The sequence below is a fragment of the Carassius carassius genome, chromosome 43 (genome assembly GCF_963082965.1).
Source record: "Carassius carassius chromosome 43, fCarCar2.1, whole genome shotgun sequence".
NCBI lineage: Eukaryota > Metazoa > Chordata > Actinopteri > Cypriniformes > Cyprinidae > Carassius > Carassius carassius.
The window spans coordinates 4,521,632-4,541,034 of NC_081797.1; the positions used below are offsets into that span (position 1 = coordinate 4,521,632).

Consider the following 19,403-nt stretch of genomic DNA (forward strand, 5'->3'; position numbering starts at 1 on the left):
TATTAGAATTGTATTATTTGAATTTAATTATTAAAAAAAATATATATTGGAAATAAAAAAAATAAAGTTCAGCATATATGAAATGATTTATATATTTGAAATTGAAAAATCTCCAGCACTTGACCAACTAATACTAGCACTTTCCTTTTCTTGTCTATCATATTCTTGAAAAGAAAAAAAAACCTGGCTACGTGTTCTGTGCTAGACTAACTGCGACTTGTCATGGCACTTGTATACTGTTGTTGTTCTCTTGTTGGTCTGATTGCTTCTATTGTTCTCATTTGTAAGTTGCTTTAGATAAAAGCGTCTGCTAAATGATTAAATGTAAATGTAAATATTCTATACATGTATGTGTGTGTGTATAGTGAAACAGTATTAAGAACCGCTGCTGTAGAACATTGACTATGAAACTTGTGAATCCATTAGAATCATTAGAAGACAGAATCATGATTCATATATGAACAGATTTTTACGTGCACCTAGTTTTCTCTTCCTCTTCTCTAAAGCAGCACAGTATGGCCCCGCCCCCTTTGTTGCATGTTCCCAGGGGTGGGGTTTATCTGGGTTTGTGACATCACCAACCCGGGAAGTAACTCGTTGTACTCCCTACGAGCCGTTTTTGTAGGCATTAAACGGCCAGAACTTTAAAAGACGATATTTCCGTTTGCATTGAACTTTCAGCGCCGCAACTTTGCAGATATTGTTTATGCTCATACAGCAACATTACACACTAACTAACGTTAAAAAGTGAAATTGCAATCAACCACCCCTATAAAAGATGTTTAGAAGAGAAAATAAGGAAAAATTTGGAAATGATTTTTGCCTGTGAATTTAAAGTGCATTTTGTGATCGGTTATACATCGTAATTCAGTTTCACCTAAACAGATCTGTCTGATTTTGGATTGTACTTTTTTTCCAAATTTGTTTCTCCATAATTTCCTGTCCTCCTACCTGTGCATAAATGCATTATTTTTTTATTACGATTCGTGACACTTCAGGGCCGTGATTTCACCATCGGAACAGAGCTGATGAAGTTTGAGGAAGATGTCAAGACAGAGCCGGTTCCCTTCTACTCTTTCAGCGGTTATGTGGTTAGTTTCTCTCTCTCTCTCACACACACACACTGATCTGTTTCTCTCTCTATCCACATTTTGACTGTTATTCCTCTCCTGTAAATCTTTTTATATAAAAAGCTCCTGCTAAATGATACACAACCAATTACCAACGTAAAGAGACAGCTACCTCCACTTCAGCTGCTCTTCTGGGAGTTTGAGATTATAGCTCCCCCTGTTGGAAAGTCTCCAACCTGTACTTCATCTCTAGTGTTTAATGTGGAGAGAGCTGCATATACTGTTGAGCTGCTTTTTGACTTCCTGCCAAACTGCCCGTGGATACGGAGAGGATTTATTTTTTACCTGAGATTAGCTTGTGTCCAAACGAGACGCTTCTGAAAGCGCGTCTGACTCACTCTCTGATCTGTCTCTTCCAGTTTTCCTTTGACAAAGCTCACGAGACTAGCGTGCTGTTCCACGTAAGAGACAAAAAGACGGGAAAGAAGATCGACAGCAGTCTTAGCGGTAATCGCTCTCACTTGCTTTTCATCATTTACTCAGCCATTAAATTTTTCTTCTGTGGAACATGAAAGGAGATATTTTGAAGAATGTGCTGGTCGCTCTTGTCGTGGAGTTAAGCTGAACGAGGGCAGAAGTTGTTAGGAAAAGAAAAGTACCATAAACATTTCCTGAAATTTGATACACTATATTCCAAGTCATCTGAAGTCATTCAGTAGTTTTGAGTGATGAACTGATCGAAATGTGAGATGTTTTTACTTCGAATCTTCCCCTTTAAGAAAATGATTTGACTCTCATGAGCACTCAATGATCTGTCAGTGAGCTATCAGTTATCAGCTATCATTTCAATTTGGATATGATCATTTAGATTGGTTTCTTGAATCAAAAGACTGTTATTACCACTGTTATTCAGCTGTTATTTTGATTTTTTGAGAATTAGGCATATGCAATATTGGACCCACCGGTGGGTCCCCAGAGTTGATGTGGTTAAATTCAGTTGTTTCTCACTCAAAACCACTGAATGACTTTAGAAGTCTTCACTATATACAGTAGCACACCAGTCATATGAACCATTTTAATGGTCCTTTTGTGTCTTTTTTTTTAGCTTGTAATCGACAGTCCGTATTAATTATTACTTACGTTTTTATTTTATTTGTTATTTACATAAATGAATATGTATATAGGTCTCTCATTATTTATTAATGCAAAAAAGTCTTTAAAATGAAAAGAAATTCCTTCCGGTTTGGACCGAAACATGAGTAAACGGACAGAAATTTAGACCGTAAAATCAGATCAAAGATTTGACTCAAAAGAATGATTCATTCACAAATTGAGCTTAAAAACATTAGCAACTCAAATTCAGTTGTTTCTCATTCAAGAAGACGTGACTACAGTGCATGAGTTTAATTATTTATTTATATTATGTACCTTTTTGTGAAGTTGTACACGAGTAAACGATGACAGAAAATTTAAACTGGTTTTGTGAATTAGATCAATTGATTCATTAAAAAACTATTCATTTACCTGTTGTGCTTCACTACTTCTCATATTACAAGTTCAGTTTTTCGCAAAGCCAATCATTTATTTATATTATATTATGTAAAATGCTCAGTATTTATTTATATTATTTATGTAAAAACATTATTTATTTTATTTATATTAATCGTCATTACATTATTTACTTATTGTATTATTTATGCGAAACTGTTCCTACAGGTTTAGATATAACCCAGAATTTTTTTATTTTGGGGGTAAATTATACCTTATAAAATGGATAGTTACTGTCCTTAATTCTGATTGGCTGAGCCACGTTCGAAGCTGTTGTAAATTGCTCTACAACATACAGCTTTTGCGATTTTCTTGGCAACCACTTTGTTACAACCACAACTGATTCTGAGGAGCTACTTTGTTTGGTGGAAGGATACTGTTTTCAATAATATCGTTACACTTTATTTTCTCTGTTTTATTTTGTGAACCTTACCACGTGTATGGAATAACCGGTTTATAAAAGCAATAATCCCCGTGAAGCCGTGGTTTCCAGTGAATTTATAAGAGCCAAGGGGGTTTTAGGCACTCCGCTTCGCATTATAAATTCACTGTAAACCACAGCTTATTTTAAACTTTTTTTTTTTTTTTTTTTTAAGTCCTAAATTCATCTGGTGGTCTGCCTCTGGGTCTGTGTTTCAGTCACTCTGTACAACTGCTCGCTGGGACGTGAAGACTGCAGCCTGTGTAAGAACGCCGACCCTAAATACCAGTGTGTGTGGTGCACGCAGACCAGCTCGTGTGTGTATGAGCTGCTCTGTGCCTCGAGAGAGCCGGACGAGTGTCCCGACCCCCAGATCACTGATGTGAGTCTCCGCTGATGGCATTTCACAAGCCAATAACCATAAAACTCTGAGATTTATGAAACATTTTCTGAAATGATGCTGTGATTTTGACAATCCTCAATACTCCGAACACAGCCCAGAAAGGTCAAGCAATAATTTATAACTTTCCTCATTCTCCTTTCCAGTTTTCACAAGTAAAAATCAATAGAAACCTCAGTTCATGTTCTATACACGTGGCTGAATTACTGCTGGGAATACGTTCACTCATTTAGAAAAGTTCGTCTTTTACTGTTGTTTTAGTGAGATTGGTCATCTCTGGTGGTTTTATAATGTGTTTCAGATCACGCCGAGATTCGGGCCGCTGAAAGGAGGAATAGCTGTCACTATTAAGGGCTCAAACCTGGGCATTCAGAAGGATGACATTAAGAACATCACAGTGGCTGGAGTGCCGTGCAAACATCTGCAGGAACGATACTCCGTCTCCACCAGGTAACATCCGCAAAAGAGTCGCTCGCTCCGTGAATAGAGCGCAAAAAAAGTCTGTGACTAAATGAATGGATATCATTTTTTCATCATGTGCTATTGAGATATCTTTTTATTAGCTCTATTTACAGAAAATACATTCTTAAACCCTGATTTGTCATAATTGTCATAAACCTCTAAATTAAAAAGACCATTATATATAAATAATTATATTTATAGATTAAAATAACTACTAATAACTGCTAATATATAAACATTTATGTATGTTTGTGTGTGTATGTATATATATAAAATGATTAATCGAATCCCAAATAAAACTTTTTGTTTACATAATATATGTGTGTGTACTGTGTATATTTATTATGTGTATATATAAATACACACACACGCATGTATATATTTATGAAAGATTTTACATGTATATATTAAATATATTTTTATATGGTATAAATTATATGAATATATGTAAATATTTTCTAAATATATGCTGTATGTGAGTATATTTATGTATACATAACTGAATATACACTGCACACACACACATAGTATGTTATATATTTATCATATTATATTTATATGTATATAATTGAATTTTTTATATTTTTGTAATAAAACTTCCTTTAAAAAATCCTAGAAAAACTCAGGTAACAGGGTTGAATTATTGAGCTTGATGAATGCCATCCTTGTTAAAATATTTACAAAAATGGATTGAAATTTTAAATTGTAATAATATAATATTTAAATAAATTTGTAAATATAGTCATTTATAATTTTATTCATATAAAGGCAATTAATACATTTTAATGTTTTATTTCTGTTATTCACGCATATGAAAATTATTTGTTAGAAAAATATATTAATAATTTGCTTTATGAATGTATACATGTATTAATTTACCATTTTTATTTACAAAATTAATTATTGATTTAATAATTTTCTAAATAATAAATATGTAATAAAATAGTAATTAATTAATTACCACATATTGCTACATTTACATAAAATTTCCTTAAGAAATCCTACAAAAAAAAAGAAAAAAACGGTAACAGGGTTGAATGTTTGAGCTTGATGAATGCGGTCCACGTTAAAATATTTATAAAAATGGACTGATATTCAAAATTATTAGGAATTTAATATAAGATATTACGAGATTATATCATTTTAATTATCAGATAAATTATATCTGACTTCTGAGGTGGGACAGGCCAAAATCATGGAGGAAGGGAGACAGACAATTGATTTGTGTAAAACTAGTTTTATGTCATGTAATAGTTCAAAATTCATATACAGTATCTAATATAAAAAAAGAATAGGATGTCTTGATGATTCCAACTTTACTCCACTGTGGCTTAATGTTAGTATTTTCACATTTATGTGTTATACAGGAATAATTAAACAGGTTTGGTTACTGCAATACATCCCAACACTTTTCATGAACTCTCATAAAGTGTGTTTGGTGTTGAACGAGCGCTTTCATAAAATCAAATCCCTGCAGATCTCTGTGCTACCAAATGGCCTGATTTCCAGCGAACGTCCTGTTTGAGAAATCTGGTTCATTCAAAGCTTAATTAAAAAATAATTACCCAGAATTCAAGCATGTCAAAATGCCCCCAAGAAGGATCCAAATAATGTGTTTGGGAAGCTGCTCGAGGTGTCGTATTGTGCTTGAAATATTAAGCGTGCACGAGTTTGTCTTTGTGTTTCCTCTTGTAGAACAATGTTGGATTTGTAGACGTTTGAAATGCGGAGCATGTTGTGTGGATTTGGAGCTTTTCTCACAGGCAGTGTCAGGCTTGGCTGAGTCAGTGATTCTACATCAGGGTTCATCAGCTCTGTTGTGAGCGTTCAGCCTGACCGAGTGTTTGTGTTTGAAAAGGATCTTTCACAGGAGAGTTTGGGGAGGTTTCGGGGGAACAGAGGACCGGTTCTCTGAGTTGGTACATTTTGGATGTAATGGATCTGTAATCTGTTGGATCTGTGTTAATTAACACATCTGTTCAGAATCAGCACTGATGTTTCAGGTTGGAAAAGTTGGTCCAGCGCTAATGAATCTGGTCTTTTGCCCATTTTGACCTCGTTCAGAATACATTAGGGTTAAAGGAATGTTCCAGGTTGAATATTGCTGAAGCTTTATGAAAAGCATCTTTGATTTGGTGTGTGCAGAAAATTATTCCACCTCGCCCTTCAGTTGGTAGAAACTATAAGACAGCAATTTATAGAACATGTCATTTTTTAAATACATTTCTAAAAAGTATTAATTAACTACTTCATTTATATTATCTACACACACACACACACACACACACACACACGTATATAAATAATGTATGTGGGTAAAAATATTTATGTATATGCATTTAATTATATGTAAGTAATATACATGAAACAATAATACAATATTTTCAAATAAATTTGTAAATGTATTAATTTACTATTTTATTTATATTACATATGTAAATAATAATTCAGTTATTAAATGTAATCATTTACTATTTTGTTATATATGTATATCTAATAAAATAATTGTGTATATATGCATTTATTTATATGTAAATATCATTTAATAAATGTATTTACAATTTTATTTATATTATTGAATTATGTTTCATATTTAATTTATATAATTCATATACACACATTTATCAAAATTACATGTAAATAATATAAACAATATAATGTCGTTAAAATAATTATTTGTTTAGTGAATGTCTAAATGTAGTAATTTACATTTAATATACAGTTGTGTTTTGTCTGGCAGTGTGGCGTGTGAAATCGGCCCGGCCAAAATCGACAAAACCGGAGAGGTGGAAATCAGTGTGGGCAGAGGAAAGAAAGGCATATCCACACAAGCGGTCCTCTTCACCTACAGGGTAAGTCACGATTCTACATTACCCAGCATGCACTGCTCACGCAGTAATTGAGTGAAACTCTGCTGCTGTGTGAGTCCACAGGATCCTCTCTCTGCGTGCGTCATGTAATGCTGGGCTGTTTTGTGTGTGGCCGCTGGTCTTATGCTCCTGCAGGCCTCATAATTATCACCGCTGACGGCTTTAGAAGGGTTTATTGCATCAGTTTTCAGGGAGACTGGCTGTCACAGTCGCTCCCGCGGGGAAACGTTGAGGGTGTGTGTTTGTTCGGCACACTCTCGGACAGCACACAGATGCATTTCCTGGGATTATGTAATCATTACAATAGGATGGTAATGCATGGGATGGCTGCCATTGCTGGGTATTTGCAGCTTTTGTGCACATTATTACTTCAATATTGCAGTTTATATTATTTATTGGAAATAATAATTAATTATATCATGTGAAATGGTGCGTGTGGTAATATTTCACTAATGTAATATGCGATCTTTGTCTCTGTAGGATCCTGTAGCACAGAGCGTGTCTCCTGAACGAGGTCCTAAAGCAGGAGGAACCATCCTCACTATCGCTGGGATGAACCTGAACACCGCTTCAAAACAAGACCTTCATGTCATGGTGGGCGATGTGCCCTGCCGAGTGTGAGTGCATCATGGGAAATGTCGTTTCTGACATTTTCATTAGATTTGCCCTCTTTGGTTCATTTTGTGCTCTTCCTGTCTGTCAGTGAGAGCTTTGGAGAGCAGATCACCTGTAAACTGTCGGAGTATCTGGGCGATACGGTTCCGTCGCCTCACCTCACCATCAGAGTCCAATACGGCAAACACACCACAACCACTATCAGCACGGCCTTTCAGTTCTCCAGCAACCCCTCTGTGTCCGACCATCAACCCAGGAGCAGCTTCATCTGGTCAGTTCTGTTCGGTTCCTTACCCACACAGCCATGACATCATGAATACTGCTTTTTGCTAGACATTATTTAAATAGATATTATTACAATTATTTAAAGATATTTTAATTAATGTATATAGTGTTGTATGTATATAAAAAGATATAAAATAAGCATAAATATGCTAAATATTTTTATTATTTTGTTGTAGAATTTTTGTATACTTTAAATATATAATACATATTTGATTATATTGTATCATATATATATATATATATATATACACACACACATACACAATTCACACACTCAATTTTTTATATATATATATAAAATCTATTATTATTGTATATTATTATATAAATTTACTAAATATATAATACATTTATTTTTCTTAATTGCTAAATGTAACATTTACTATTTTATCATATATGTATATCTAATAAAATAATTGTGTATATATGCCTTTATATGTAAATAATATAATTTAAATACATTTGTATATGTATTCATTTACTATTTTATTTATATTATTTACACATATTTTTCTGAATTGCTAAATGTAATAATTAACTATTTTATTATATATGTTTATCTAAAATAAATTAACTGTATATATGCACTTATTTATATGTAAATAATGTATGTAAAAAAATGTAATCTATTTACTTTACGTTTTATTTATATAGCACGTAATTGTTTACATTTATTAATTGTGTGTGTATATATGTATTTATACTGCATGTATTTCTATATTATAAAAGGTTTTTTTTCATTTGTGTTTACATAAAAGATATCTAAACAAAAATGTTTCTAATTCTACAAAAGGCAAGTGTAATTTCAGTTTGTAAAAAGTGATTTTTTGGGTTATGAACTATGTAATACAATATATATATAGTAGTTTTGTGGTCCTCAAAAGCATGTCATACTTGTACGATATATTTTCCAGAGATATAGTATAGTTAAAATAGTTTTGTATATTTATTTTTATAATTTTTTATTATTATAAAATATAAAATGTGCATTGTAGTATAATATATATAGAGAGATATACACGCCTCAGTATTATGTAAACAAGATTATTTTATATTATAATAATTTTATTTTTATAATATACGTTTTATTGTACACTGCCCTTCAGCAGTGTAACATCAAATAAAATAAAAAAATATATTACTGTGTTAAGACTGTGTGTATTTCAGTGGTGGCAGAGCAATCCTGGTGGTGGGTTCTGGGTTTGACCTGGTCCAGAAGGCTTCTATCAGGGTGGTGGCGTCGGCTGGAGAATGGTCCAGACAGACCATCCCAGAAGAGGTGAGAGCGAGAAACACCAACAGCGGCCCTCGAGGGAAACATCACTTGCTGTTTGGTTTTCGTTTGATCGGTTCCTCTCGCTTGCATGAATCGCTCGGCTTCTGATTGAAACGATGAGAGATGCTCCGATCTGAGGCGCTCAACGAGACGGAGATTAAACAAGCATTTATCTAACGAAAGACTTGATGAACGCTTCATTTCATCTCTCTTATCTGAGGAGAAGCTTTTGTATTCCAGCCCTTCCTCAAGCGGTCTCAGTGCTTCCATCGCTCTTGCTCCATCTCTCTATCTATCAGATTTTCCGCCCCCACTTTTAGGGACTTTTGCTGCTCCCTCTCAGAATATCAATAGATTTCCCAGCTGCAGTGAAATCTGTTCCTCTGTTTTGCTGTCTGAGGACTTTCAGTTCATGTCATGTTCGGACATTAACGGGGGATTCTGGGGAAAAAAATTCCACCAAAATGAAAAGACAGTGCCCAATAAATTTGAGATAAAGAGACCGAAATTGCCCCTGCACAGTTGAAATAAATATATTACTGCTGATGCAATTAAAGTGAAATGTGAAAAATTAATGAAAAGTGTCACTTTGTATATTCTTTTTCTTTCGCTCTGGAAGTCTATGGCAGCCCATTGAACTGCTTGCGAGAAAGTTATGAAATTTGCCACACAGATTGAGAACAGTCTCATCATTCAGGATACCAAGTTTGGAGGCTCTAACTCAAGCTCTCTAGCGCCACCAATGGGCCAAATCTGCAATCATATTTCTACTAATAACTTTTGAAACATAAGGTCTAGAAGCTTGATTTCCTGTCAAAGACGAATACATACTAACATTAAGACATTAAGAAAAATTTAACATTTTTGTTTATAATTTCTGAACAGTCTGAGCAAAAATCATAAGGTGAGATGAATCAACCGATGCATCAACTGATCAGCCGATACCCGGTTATCCCTTGTCAGCCAATTTGAGTGTAGGCAATTTTGAATTTTGTTATAAAATACTGAATATTACGAATGCTTTAATGTTTTGTTTTGAATCTCATAGAACCGTTTGTGGTAAAGCTATGAAATTTGGTACACAGATAGAAAACCGTCTCATCATTAACCATAATGAATTTTGAGTCTCTAACTCAAACTCTGTAGCGCCACCAACAGGCCAAATTTGCCCTCATGTTTCTGCTAATAACTAGATGGCTCTAAAAGCAATTCCTTAACGGTTTTGTCCGTTCAACAAAATTGGTTCAGTTCATCTTAAGAGCATTCTGGCAAGAAGTTATCTAAAAGTTACTTTCGTAAAGTGCATCATGGACCATGTTTGTCTGTGTAGGCAGAATCTGACGTGTTGTCTCAATTTAGAGAAGTGATGTTAACACAGTCTCTTATTTTTTCAGTTTGTAGAGAAGTGCACATTCAAAAACGACACCTTGATCACGTTTGTGTCACCTGCGGTCAATGAGTCTCAGTTCTTCAGGACGTATGTGCAGCTCGATAACCTCCAGACCGAGCTGACACCGTTTGAGTATCACCCCAACCCTACGTTTGATCCCCTCAGCAAGACCGTTATCACTGAGAACAGCATGATCATTGTGAATGTGAGTATCTGCTCGTAATGTCATTCAGACAGGGGTTTTTCACGCGAGTAAATGTGATTTTGTTGTGTCTCAGGGTCGTGGTTTTTCTAAAGCGATGACGGCGAAAGAAGCGCAGGCGTTTGTGGGAGACAAAGAGTGTAACGTAAACACGTTACAGGATGAAAAATTATTCCTGGACCCGCCGTCGAAAGTACCCAGTGCTCGATCCAAGAGACAGAGGAGAGACACCGGCTCTGACCCGCTGGACCTGGTGGTGAGACAACATCCATCCATTCTACCAACCTTCAAGCCACCTATTTATTCATTCATTCACATATTTATTTTTTTCTATTTATTTCTTACAAAAAGTTATTAAAAATAACTTTTTTATATTTTATTTCAGGAAAAAATAAATGTGTGTGTGTGTGTGTGTATATATATATATATATAATTGAACCATTATTGACAAAAACTTTTATTCGCACCTATTTATCGATACATCTATCCACCCATTTATTTGTTTCTTGATGTTCTTTATTTTTAGCTAAAATAAAATAAAAAATAAATATGCATGTAGTAAAAATATAGTATAATATAGTAAAAATATAGACTTATAATATACAAGTCATTTTATAATTATTCTTAAAAAATGTGTGTTTTATTTATGTATATATTAATACATTTAGCTGTCCACCCACTTATTTTTATATTTTTATATTTCATTAAAAAAATCAGATTTTGAGTTTTTTATATACAACAGTTCATCATGTCTATCTATCTATCTATCCATCTATCTATCTATCTATCTATCTATCTATCTATCTATCCATCCATCCATCCATCTATCAGATATTCAGATATTCATCTCTCCATCCACCCATTGGCTTATCCATCCATTTCTTTTCATTCTTCCACCCATCAACTTTCCTGTATATATCTGTCCATCTCTCGACCAGTTTATTCATCCATCCATCCATCCATCCAGCCCAGTCCTAACACAGACTGTTTCTCCTTCACTCAGATTAAGTTTGGGAATGGCGAGTGGTTGGTCGGCTCAGTCCGGTACGAGAGGAAGTACAGTCTCCCGCTGCCCATCATCATCCCGGCGGTGCTCGTTCCCATGCTGCTGATTATCGTCATCTCCGTCCTCTGCTACAGGTTACAGAGAAGAACTGCACTTCCCACAATGCCCTTGAGCTGTTCGTCTGAGTGAACGTTTCATGTAATGAATTCATCTGATCGTCTGTGTGTAGGAGGAAGAGCCAGCAGGCAGAGCGTGAGTACGAGAAAGTGAAGCATCAGCTGGAGAATCTGGAGGAGAGTGTTCGTGACCGCTGCAAAAAAGAGTTCACAGGTCACATGTGCACGCATAATACGTTTACCATTGCAAAAGGGTGTTTTTAGCACTGCAACAGATGATTTAAGCTAGGAAAAAGCTTTTCTTTGTGTCTGCGATGGAAAAGTGACAACTGGCTTATGCTACTCAACTATTTGTTAACTCAACTAATCGGACTAGAATCAGTCTCAGTGTCTATGGCCTCTGTAAAATCTTTTAATGTTTTTTTTTTGTTTTGTTTTTTCGACTAAAGCATGCTATCAGCTTCTATTTATTCAGCTCTTTATCAATTGTTTGCCACCAATTTATTTGTTAATAAGTCAGCTGTTTATCTGTCATCCACTTGTTTGTTTATTTGTGAGTCATTTATCTGTCCATTCACGTTTATGTATTTATTTCTTTGTTTTTCAATTAATCCATTCTTTTATTATCCTTGAGGGTATTTATTTATCCTTTGTTTTTCTCTCTATTCACATTTATCAATTAATGTATTATCTATCTTTCTACTTATTTTTTTATTTATCAGTCATTTGTCCGTCCTTTCACGTTTATGTATTTTTTTTTCAAATAGTCCATTGTTTATCTATTATTAATTTATAATTTATTCATTTATTCATTCATTCAGCAACCTATTATTTATTATTATTTTTTATTTATTTATTTATCAATCAATCTACATTTATATCTCTTTATGTATCTTTCCACCTATTTTCCACCTTTTTTTCATTTATTATTTATTTGTTCATTTGTCATCTATCTGTCCTTTTATTTATTTATTCATCCACCCGTTTATTAATCAATTAATCTAATGTTTTTCTATCTTTCCGAATATTTGTAATTGACCGTTGTAATAAAATATTAAATATATTAATAAATAAATGTAAATGACAGATAATCATTTATTTATTCATACGTATATATGTATTTATTACTGATTATTTTTCATTTCATCTATTATTTATCTACCCTTTCACCCTTTTATTTATTTATTTATCCATTAATCAATGGTATTTGCAGTGTTGCCTCACATTTTGCCCAGAAGTATGGGTTTGACACGTACTAACGTATTCCTGGATATTAATCTGGTCTTTGATTCTCAACCTAGTCTATAAATGTAAATCTCAGAACTGTCTGGATAAGTTTACTTGTATCTGAAGCAAACACGTCATTGACGTTGAACCTGTCATTTCCTGCAGATCTGATGATTGAAATGGAGGACCACGGCAATGACATCAGCGAGGGCCGGATCCCCTTCCTGGACTACAAGACCTACACCGACCGCGTCTTCTTCCTGCCCTCGAAGGATGGCGCCAACGACGTCATGATCACCGGCAAACTGGATATCCCAGAATCCCGCAGGGCTACGGTCACCCAGGCACTGAACCAGTTCTCCAACCTCCTCAACAGCAAAACTTTCCTCATCAATGTATGAAGCACACACACAAACTGTAATTATGATCCATTTATACACTCTTCACGTACTCATTTTAAACCATTCAGTGCCGTTATCAGCGGGAAAGGTCAGTAAATTGATATTTGACGATAATTGTCGAAGGTTTCTCATCAGAAAGCACACACATTATTGATGAAGCCTTTAGACAGTCGCTCAATTATACCGGATGACACTAAAACAGCCCCAGAGGACTCCATCAGCTCCTGCGCTCTCATTAAAGTCTTCTGTATTCACGGCGCCAACACAATTAAACATTTACATCTAATAACACACATGTATACACATAAACAAGCACACCGTCCGTTTTTTAAGACTGGCCTGTAATTATCTCCCAAGTGTTTATATCATTACCCACCACACACACACACACACACACACACACACACACACACGAAAGTCCATCATAACCAACATAATACTCATTAGAATATAACAAGATGCTCGTAATGTAGATGTAAATCGGAATGCTCCACACTTTAAATCACTCAGGGAAGTTAGTAAACCGTAATCTCTCTGTGTGAAGTTTATCAGAACGCTGGAGGGCCGTCCGGATTTTAATGCCAGGGCCAAAGTGTATTTCGCGTCTCTGCTGACCGTAGCGCTTCACGGGAAACTGGAGTATTACACAGACATCATGAGGACGCTTCTGCTGGGGCTCATGGAGGACTACGTTCACAGCAAGAACCCTAAACTGCTGCTCCGCAGGTGAGACGCGGCTGACACTAACTGAGGCCTATCGCCAAATGGTGCAAAATTCCTAGCCTGCAATCTGATTGGCTGGTTTTACGCAACTTCTGGAAGCCAGGATGAATACGTTTTATTAGTTAACAGTGTTATTTTAGTCATATTTTTTACACCTGTGTGTAAAAATGTGCAATTTTTATGTTAATTTTTCGTTTTAACCCTATTTTGTTTGTCATTTTCATTATTTATTTTTTTTGTATTATAAGAATATAATAAAATATATAAATAGATCATACATTAATATAAAGATATGGAATATTTATCATAAATATAATACATTTTAATACTTGCATTTAGGTTTAATTATATTTAGCTGTTATTGGCAGGATAAAAAGTGTTGTTTTACACTATCATTGAGAAATTTTAGGTATGTTATATACTTTTCATGAAGACCCTAAAGAATCATAACAACTTGGGGAAAATGGGCATCTGATGTCCCCTTTAAAAAGGGGGCGGGGCTGCTAGATAAGTCCCGCCCTGTCTAGTTGAAATGATTCTAATAATATGCTTTTTTTTCTTTGTGTAAAATATATTTTATTTCTTGTGCTTTGGGGTGCAATATGGCATGTTTTCGACAGGTTTTCATGAGATTTAAGGCTCCCGAGGCATATCTAGTCACTAGATTTCCCATATGAAGTTTGTTTATGAATTTAATGGCATTAAATCATTGGAATATATTGAGAGTTCTGGTTTGAGGCAGTTAAAGACAAGCAAACATCCGCAAGCATGAATGTGAAATATATGGTTATTGATTTGGGATGGACCACAAAGCCAAGCTCTTGCTACGTGAGAGATTATCATTTTTTAATCAATTGATCGTTCTGATTGATCAACCTGTAGATGCCACATAAAACATGTCATGTTAATCCAAATCTGTCTTGACATTCAAAAAACGAACAAACCTCTCTGTCCCAAAGCAGAACACACTCCAGCATCATGTTCACATGCTTCTTTGATTGTCATAGTTGGGTGCTGATGCTAATTGTTGTTGTTTGTTCTTGACAGAAATGAGTGTGTTAGTGTTGATTAAAGCAGTAGGCCACTGGAGGCTGTGCGTTACACTGATCTTAACACGGTTTAGGGAAACCACTTCAGATAACTGTAACGTAAAGCCTCAAGTGGCTTGTTGCTTTCATTAACAGCCAGCAACCGCAACATCTGTCTTCAATAAATAAATGTGGCTATTATTGAAAATAACTGTTAATAACCTTACTGTTGGCTGTTTAGTGACTTGTCGTGTTAATATAGTGCTTAACTGACAGATTAGATTAGATATAAACTTCAAATGTGATTTGAGAAATGCAGTTTTATAAAAAAATATATTTTAAGAGGTTCACAGAGGAAAAGGTGTCCATGTTTTAGAGCAGGCGTTATATATAATATAATACAAAATAATATAATTATTACCTTTTTTTATCAACTCGTGAACTCCAGTTTGGGAAACACTGTTTTATTGAATATTAATTAGCAAATGTGTGTGTTTTTTATATATAAAACTGTAAAATGAGATTATATGAAAATTATATATATATATATATATATATATATATATATATATATATATATATACATATATATATATATATATATATACATATATATATATATATATATATATATATATATACATATATATATACATACATATATATATACATATATATAATTTGTATACAGGATTATTTATGAATTTTTACGATTTAATTATAAATTTAAAATCTTTCTCATTTTACAGTTTTATGATGTAATTAATGATTGGAAAACACTGTTTAAGTGAATATTAGTGTTTTAATATAGAATTATTTTTATTTATTAATTGTGTTAAATTATTTTATTAATTTAGTATACATATATATATATATAATAAAGCAAGCATTTTTAAATATGAAATTGTATTCATTTTTATACTTTTTTTTTTACCAACTTTTATGGTTTGAGTTATGATCCAATTTATTAATCCATTTATTATCCAAACACCAGTTTAATTTGAGTGAATGTTAGTTTTTAAGTATTTTATTATAAAAATGATTTAAAAAAAATAATGTATTAATCATTTGAAATTATATAATATTTTATATATTATTTTTAAAGAAAAATTATGTGAAATTATTTATTCTTTTTTACGATTTAATTGTTAGTTCTACTGAATATTAGTAAGTGTGTGTGTGTGTGTGTGTGTGTGTGTGTGTGTGTGCAGGTCTGAAACGGTGGTGGAAAGGATGCTGAGTAACTGGATGTCCATCTGTCTCTATCAGTACCTGAAGGTAAAATATCAAACATTAGACAAGATTCACTCATATTTGGTTCAACCACACATCGGGATTTAATGATCAAGTCCAGTCTTGATCTGGAAGCTGGAAGTATTACACACTTCACCTTAAGTTTCATATTACATTAGATGGGTTTATTAGTATTTTAAGGTCTTGTAGGGTTTGGATTAGTTCTGTCCACGGTGTGTCAGTGAAGCTTTGATATTCATGAGTGTGACTGATGATGATGATGATAATAGTGTTTAATGAAGTAGCGTCTGTTCTTCGTCTGCATGAATCAGCACTAGAGTCTCGGCTGGAGTGAGGAGGGATGCTTGTGTGTGTGTGTGTGTGTGTGTGTGTGTGTGTGTGTGTGTCTGTGTGTGAGGGATGAAAGCAGCAGCAGGATTGTGTTAAAGTGCTGCTGTTTGTTCAGGACAGCGCTGGAGAGCCGCTCTACAAACTCTTCAGGGCCATCAAGCACCAGATTGAGAAGGGGCCTGTGGACGCACAGGTCAAGAAAGCCAAATACACGCTGAACGACACCGGCCTTCTGGGAGATGACGTGGAGTACATTGTGCTGGTATGTGATGTGAGGTTCAGATTCCTATCAACAGCCTGATGTGACCTGCTCAGAAGAAAACTGATGTGGAGTTTTCCCACTTTCATTCGTTGATGAAGAAAGGACTGTTCTATTTTTATTTATTTTTTTGTAATTCATTTTTTTGGTGCTACTACAACAAAAAGATGAGAATAATAGTTATGGATTCATACTGCATTTATTAAAATTTTAGAAGAAAACATATGATATATATATATATATATATATACATTTATTACAAATGTATTGTTAATGTGTAATATATTTGTTATATATTGTTTTATATATATATGTGTTAAATATATTTATACACTACAAATATAATCTAAATGAAAGATTATGTATCTATATCTATCTATAAAATACATGTAAAATACATTAATATCAATAGTATGAATTATAAATAAATAAGCAAAAATAATGGTATGGTTATAATAATAGTTATCTAATAACGATAAAATAAATGAATTTATAAGAATTTATTAAAAAATGATATATGCAATTAATATTAATGTTCATATATAAATGTATAATAAAATTGTGTGTGTGTGTGTGTGTGTGTGTCTGTGTATGTATATATATATATATATATATATATATATATATATATATATATATATATATATATATATATATATATATATATATATATAATATAATATCATTTAATGTAAATATAAAATGTATTTATATTCCCACATTCATCGCACACATAATTAAGTGTGAAAATGAGTAAAGGAACATCTGTTTATTAAAAAATATAACAATATAAGCCAACTAATATGATTCATTTCTTTTGGTTTCTCTACCCAATATTAAAAAAATTTAATAATTAATAAACAGGTATCTGTAATTGGAATCATCAAGTACCAAAAATTAAAGTATTGGTATGGCACCTGTTATGGTAAAAGTGTTATAAATATGCTTTATTTGATCTCAGATTACTTCAGATACTTTCTGAACAGGTTTAGTCAGTATTTGTGAGTATTTTCTGTTCTCCGGCAGACGCTGCAGGTGCTGGTTCAGGGCGAGGGGCCGGACATCACCCCCGTGAAGGTGCTGAACTGTGACACCATCTCTCAGGTGAAGGAGAAGATCATCGAGCAGGTGTACAAAAACCTGCCGTACTCTCAGAGACCCAAAGTAGACAGCGTCACCCTCGGTGAGCCGGCGTCATGATCTTACGTGCAGCGCCACACTTTCTTCTTCTTCTTCTTCTTCACGTCTTCTGGTCTCTCCCACAGAATGGCGGCCCGGCTCCACGGGACAGATCCTGTCAGATCTAGACGTGTCGTCACAGAAGGAGGGCAGGTGGAGGCGCATCAATACGTTGGCCCATTATAACGTGAGCACATGGGTTGAGCATTATTGCTCCAGTGAAGACACGAGGGTCATTGTTTGTTCTTAAAGATGACTTTGGTGTGGTTTTAGGTACGTGATAATGCGACGGTGGTCCTCTCCAGAGTTCAGCACACACATCAGTCCTACGAGCAAAATCATGATAACCATGAAGAGAGTGAGTGCGAGTCTGCTTTCTAAGTGTGATCTGTCGCTGGTGCTCAGACTTATACACTCTCTTCACCTGAACTCACAGGAAACGCCCTGCTGGAGGATGATAAAGTGTTTCATCTGGTGCGACCGGCCGATGAGCTGGACGAGATGAAATCTAAGAGAGGCAGCATAAAGGACAAATCCATGACCAAAGCCATCACTGAGATCTATCTGACCCGACTGCTCTCCGTCAAGGTGCTGAGCTCTTCCTCTCACAAACTCTACATTCACCACATCGGACTTCCAGCATTTCTGTTTCATTAATAAATCTAATGACTTGGGGTTTTTTCAGGGTTGTTGTTGTTAATTAAAACTAAAACCTTAAAGAAAGAATATCACCTGAAACTAAATAAATTTGAACTAAAATGAAATAAATATTTTTTTTTTTTTTTTTTTTTTTATTCCAGCTAGTTATCAAGGCATAATTTTTCATATTTTTATATAAAGTACGAAAATCACTTTAAATAAACTAAAACCTATTCAAAAAATTAATAATGAGCATATAGACAGATTAAAAAACAAAAACATGAGAGAAAGGCGCAACGAAATGACTTTATAACTTTAAAATAAAAATAATAAAAAATAAAATGTAATTTAAAATATTGAGAAAAATATATTAGTATATGTCAATGATGTTAAAATAACACTGGATTTTATCCAGAATGGACTGGATTGTGGTCATTTTTCTTTTTGTGGTCTTGTTTACATAGAATGTAAATTTTAGAGAGATTTTAATTATTAAAATATTTTTTTTTATTATTTTTATTACTATTATATTTATTCATAAAATGTATCAAACACTTATGTCAGAAGCAACATTGCACAGATAGAACTACTTACTAGCCATTCATACTCCGCTATATTGCGTGAGAAATGAAGACTTAGCTTCATAATTTGAACAAGTTTATTATTGTTCTATTAATCAGCATGCGTCTAAAAAAAATTGTT

The 19,403-nt window shown here is 33.8% G+C and overlaps 1 protein-coding gene across 2 annotated transcripts in view; it reads left to right on the top strand.

The window, feature by feature from the left end:
• plxnb2b (plexin b2b) overlaps positions 1–19,403 on the top strand; it is a 161,379-nt gene that overhangs the window by 134,511 nt on the left and 7,465 nt on the right. For both annotated transcript variants that reach the window (XM_059536883.1, XM_059536884.1), the window contains 20 exons: positions 999–1,091; positions 1,490–1,577; positions 3,258–3,421; positions 3,741–3,889; positions 6,642–6,753; positions 7,252–7,388; positions 7,475–7,657; positions 8,839–8,950; positions 10,342–10,542; positions 10,616–10,795; positions 11,543–11,679; positions 11,775–11,875; positions 13,054–13,283; positions 13,834–14,015; positions 16,252–16,318; positions 16,740–16,886; positions 17,910–18,066; positions 18,149–18,249; positions 18,336–18,420; positions 18,499–18,650. In XM_059536883.1, the coding sequence (XP_059392866.1) occupies positions 999–1,091; positions 1,490–1,577; positions 3,258–3,421; positions 3,741–3,889; positions 6,642–6,753; positions 7,252–7,388; positions 7,475–7,657; positions 8,839–8,950; positions 10,342–10,542; positions 10,616–10,795; positions 11,543–11,679; positions 11,775–11,875; positions 13,054–13,283; positions 13,834–14,015; positions 16,252–16,318; positions 16,740–16,886; positions 17,910–18,066; positions 18,149–18,249; positions 18,336–18,420; positions 18,499–18,650 (2,778 nt within the window). The remainder of the gene's footprint in view (positions 1–998; positions 1,092–1,489; positions 1,578–3,257; positions 3,422–3,740; positions 3,890–6,641; positions 6,754–7,251; positions 7,389–7,474; positions 7,658–8,838; positions 8,951–10,341; positions 10,543–10,615; positions 10,796–11,542; positions 11,680–11,774; positions 11,876–13,053; positions 13,284–13,833; positions 14,016–16,251; positions 16,319–16,739; positions 16,887–17,909; positions 18,067–18,148; positions 18,250–18,335; positions 18,421–18,498; positions 18,651–19,403) is intronic.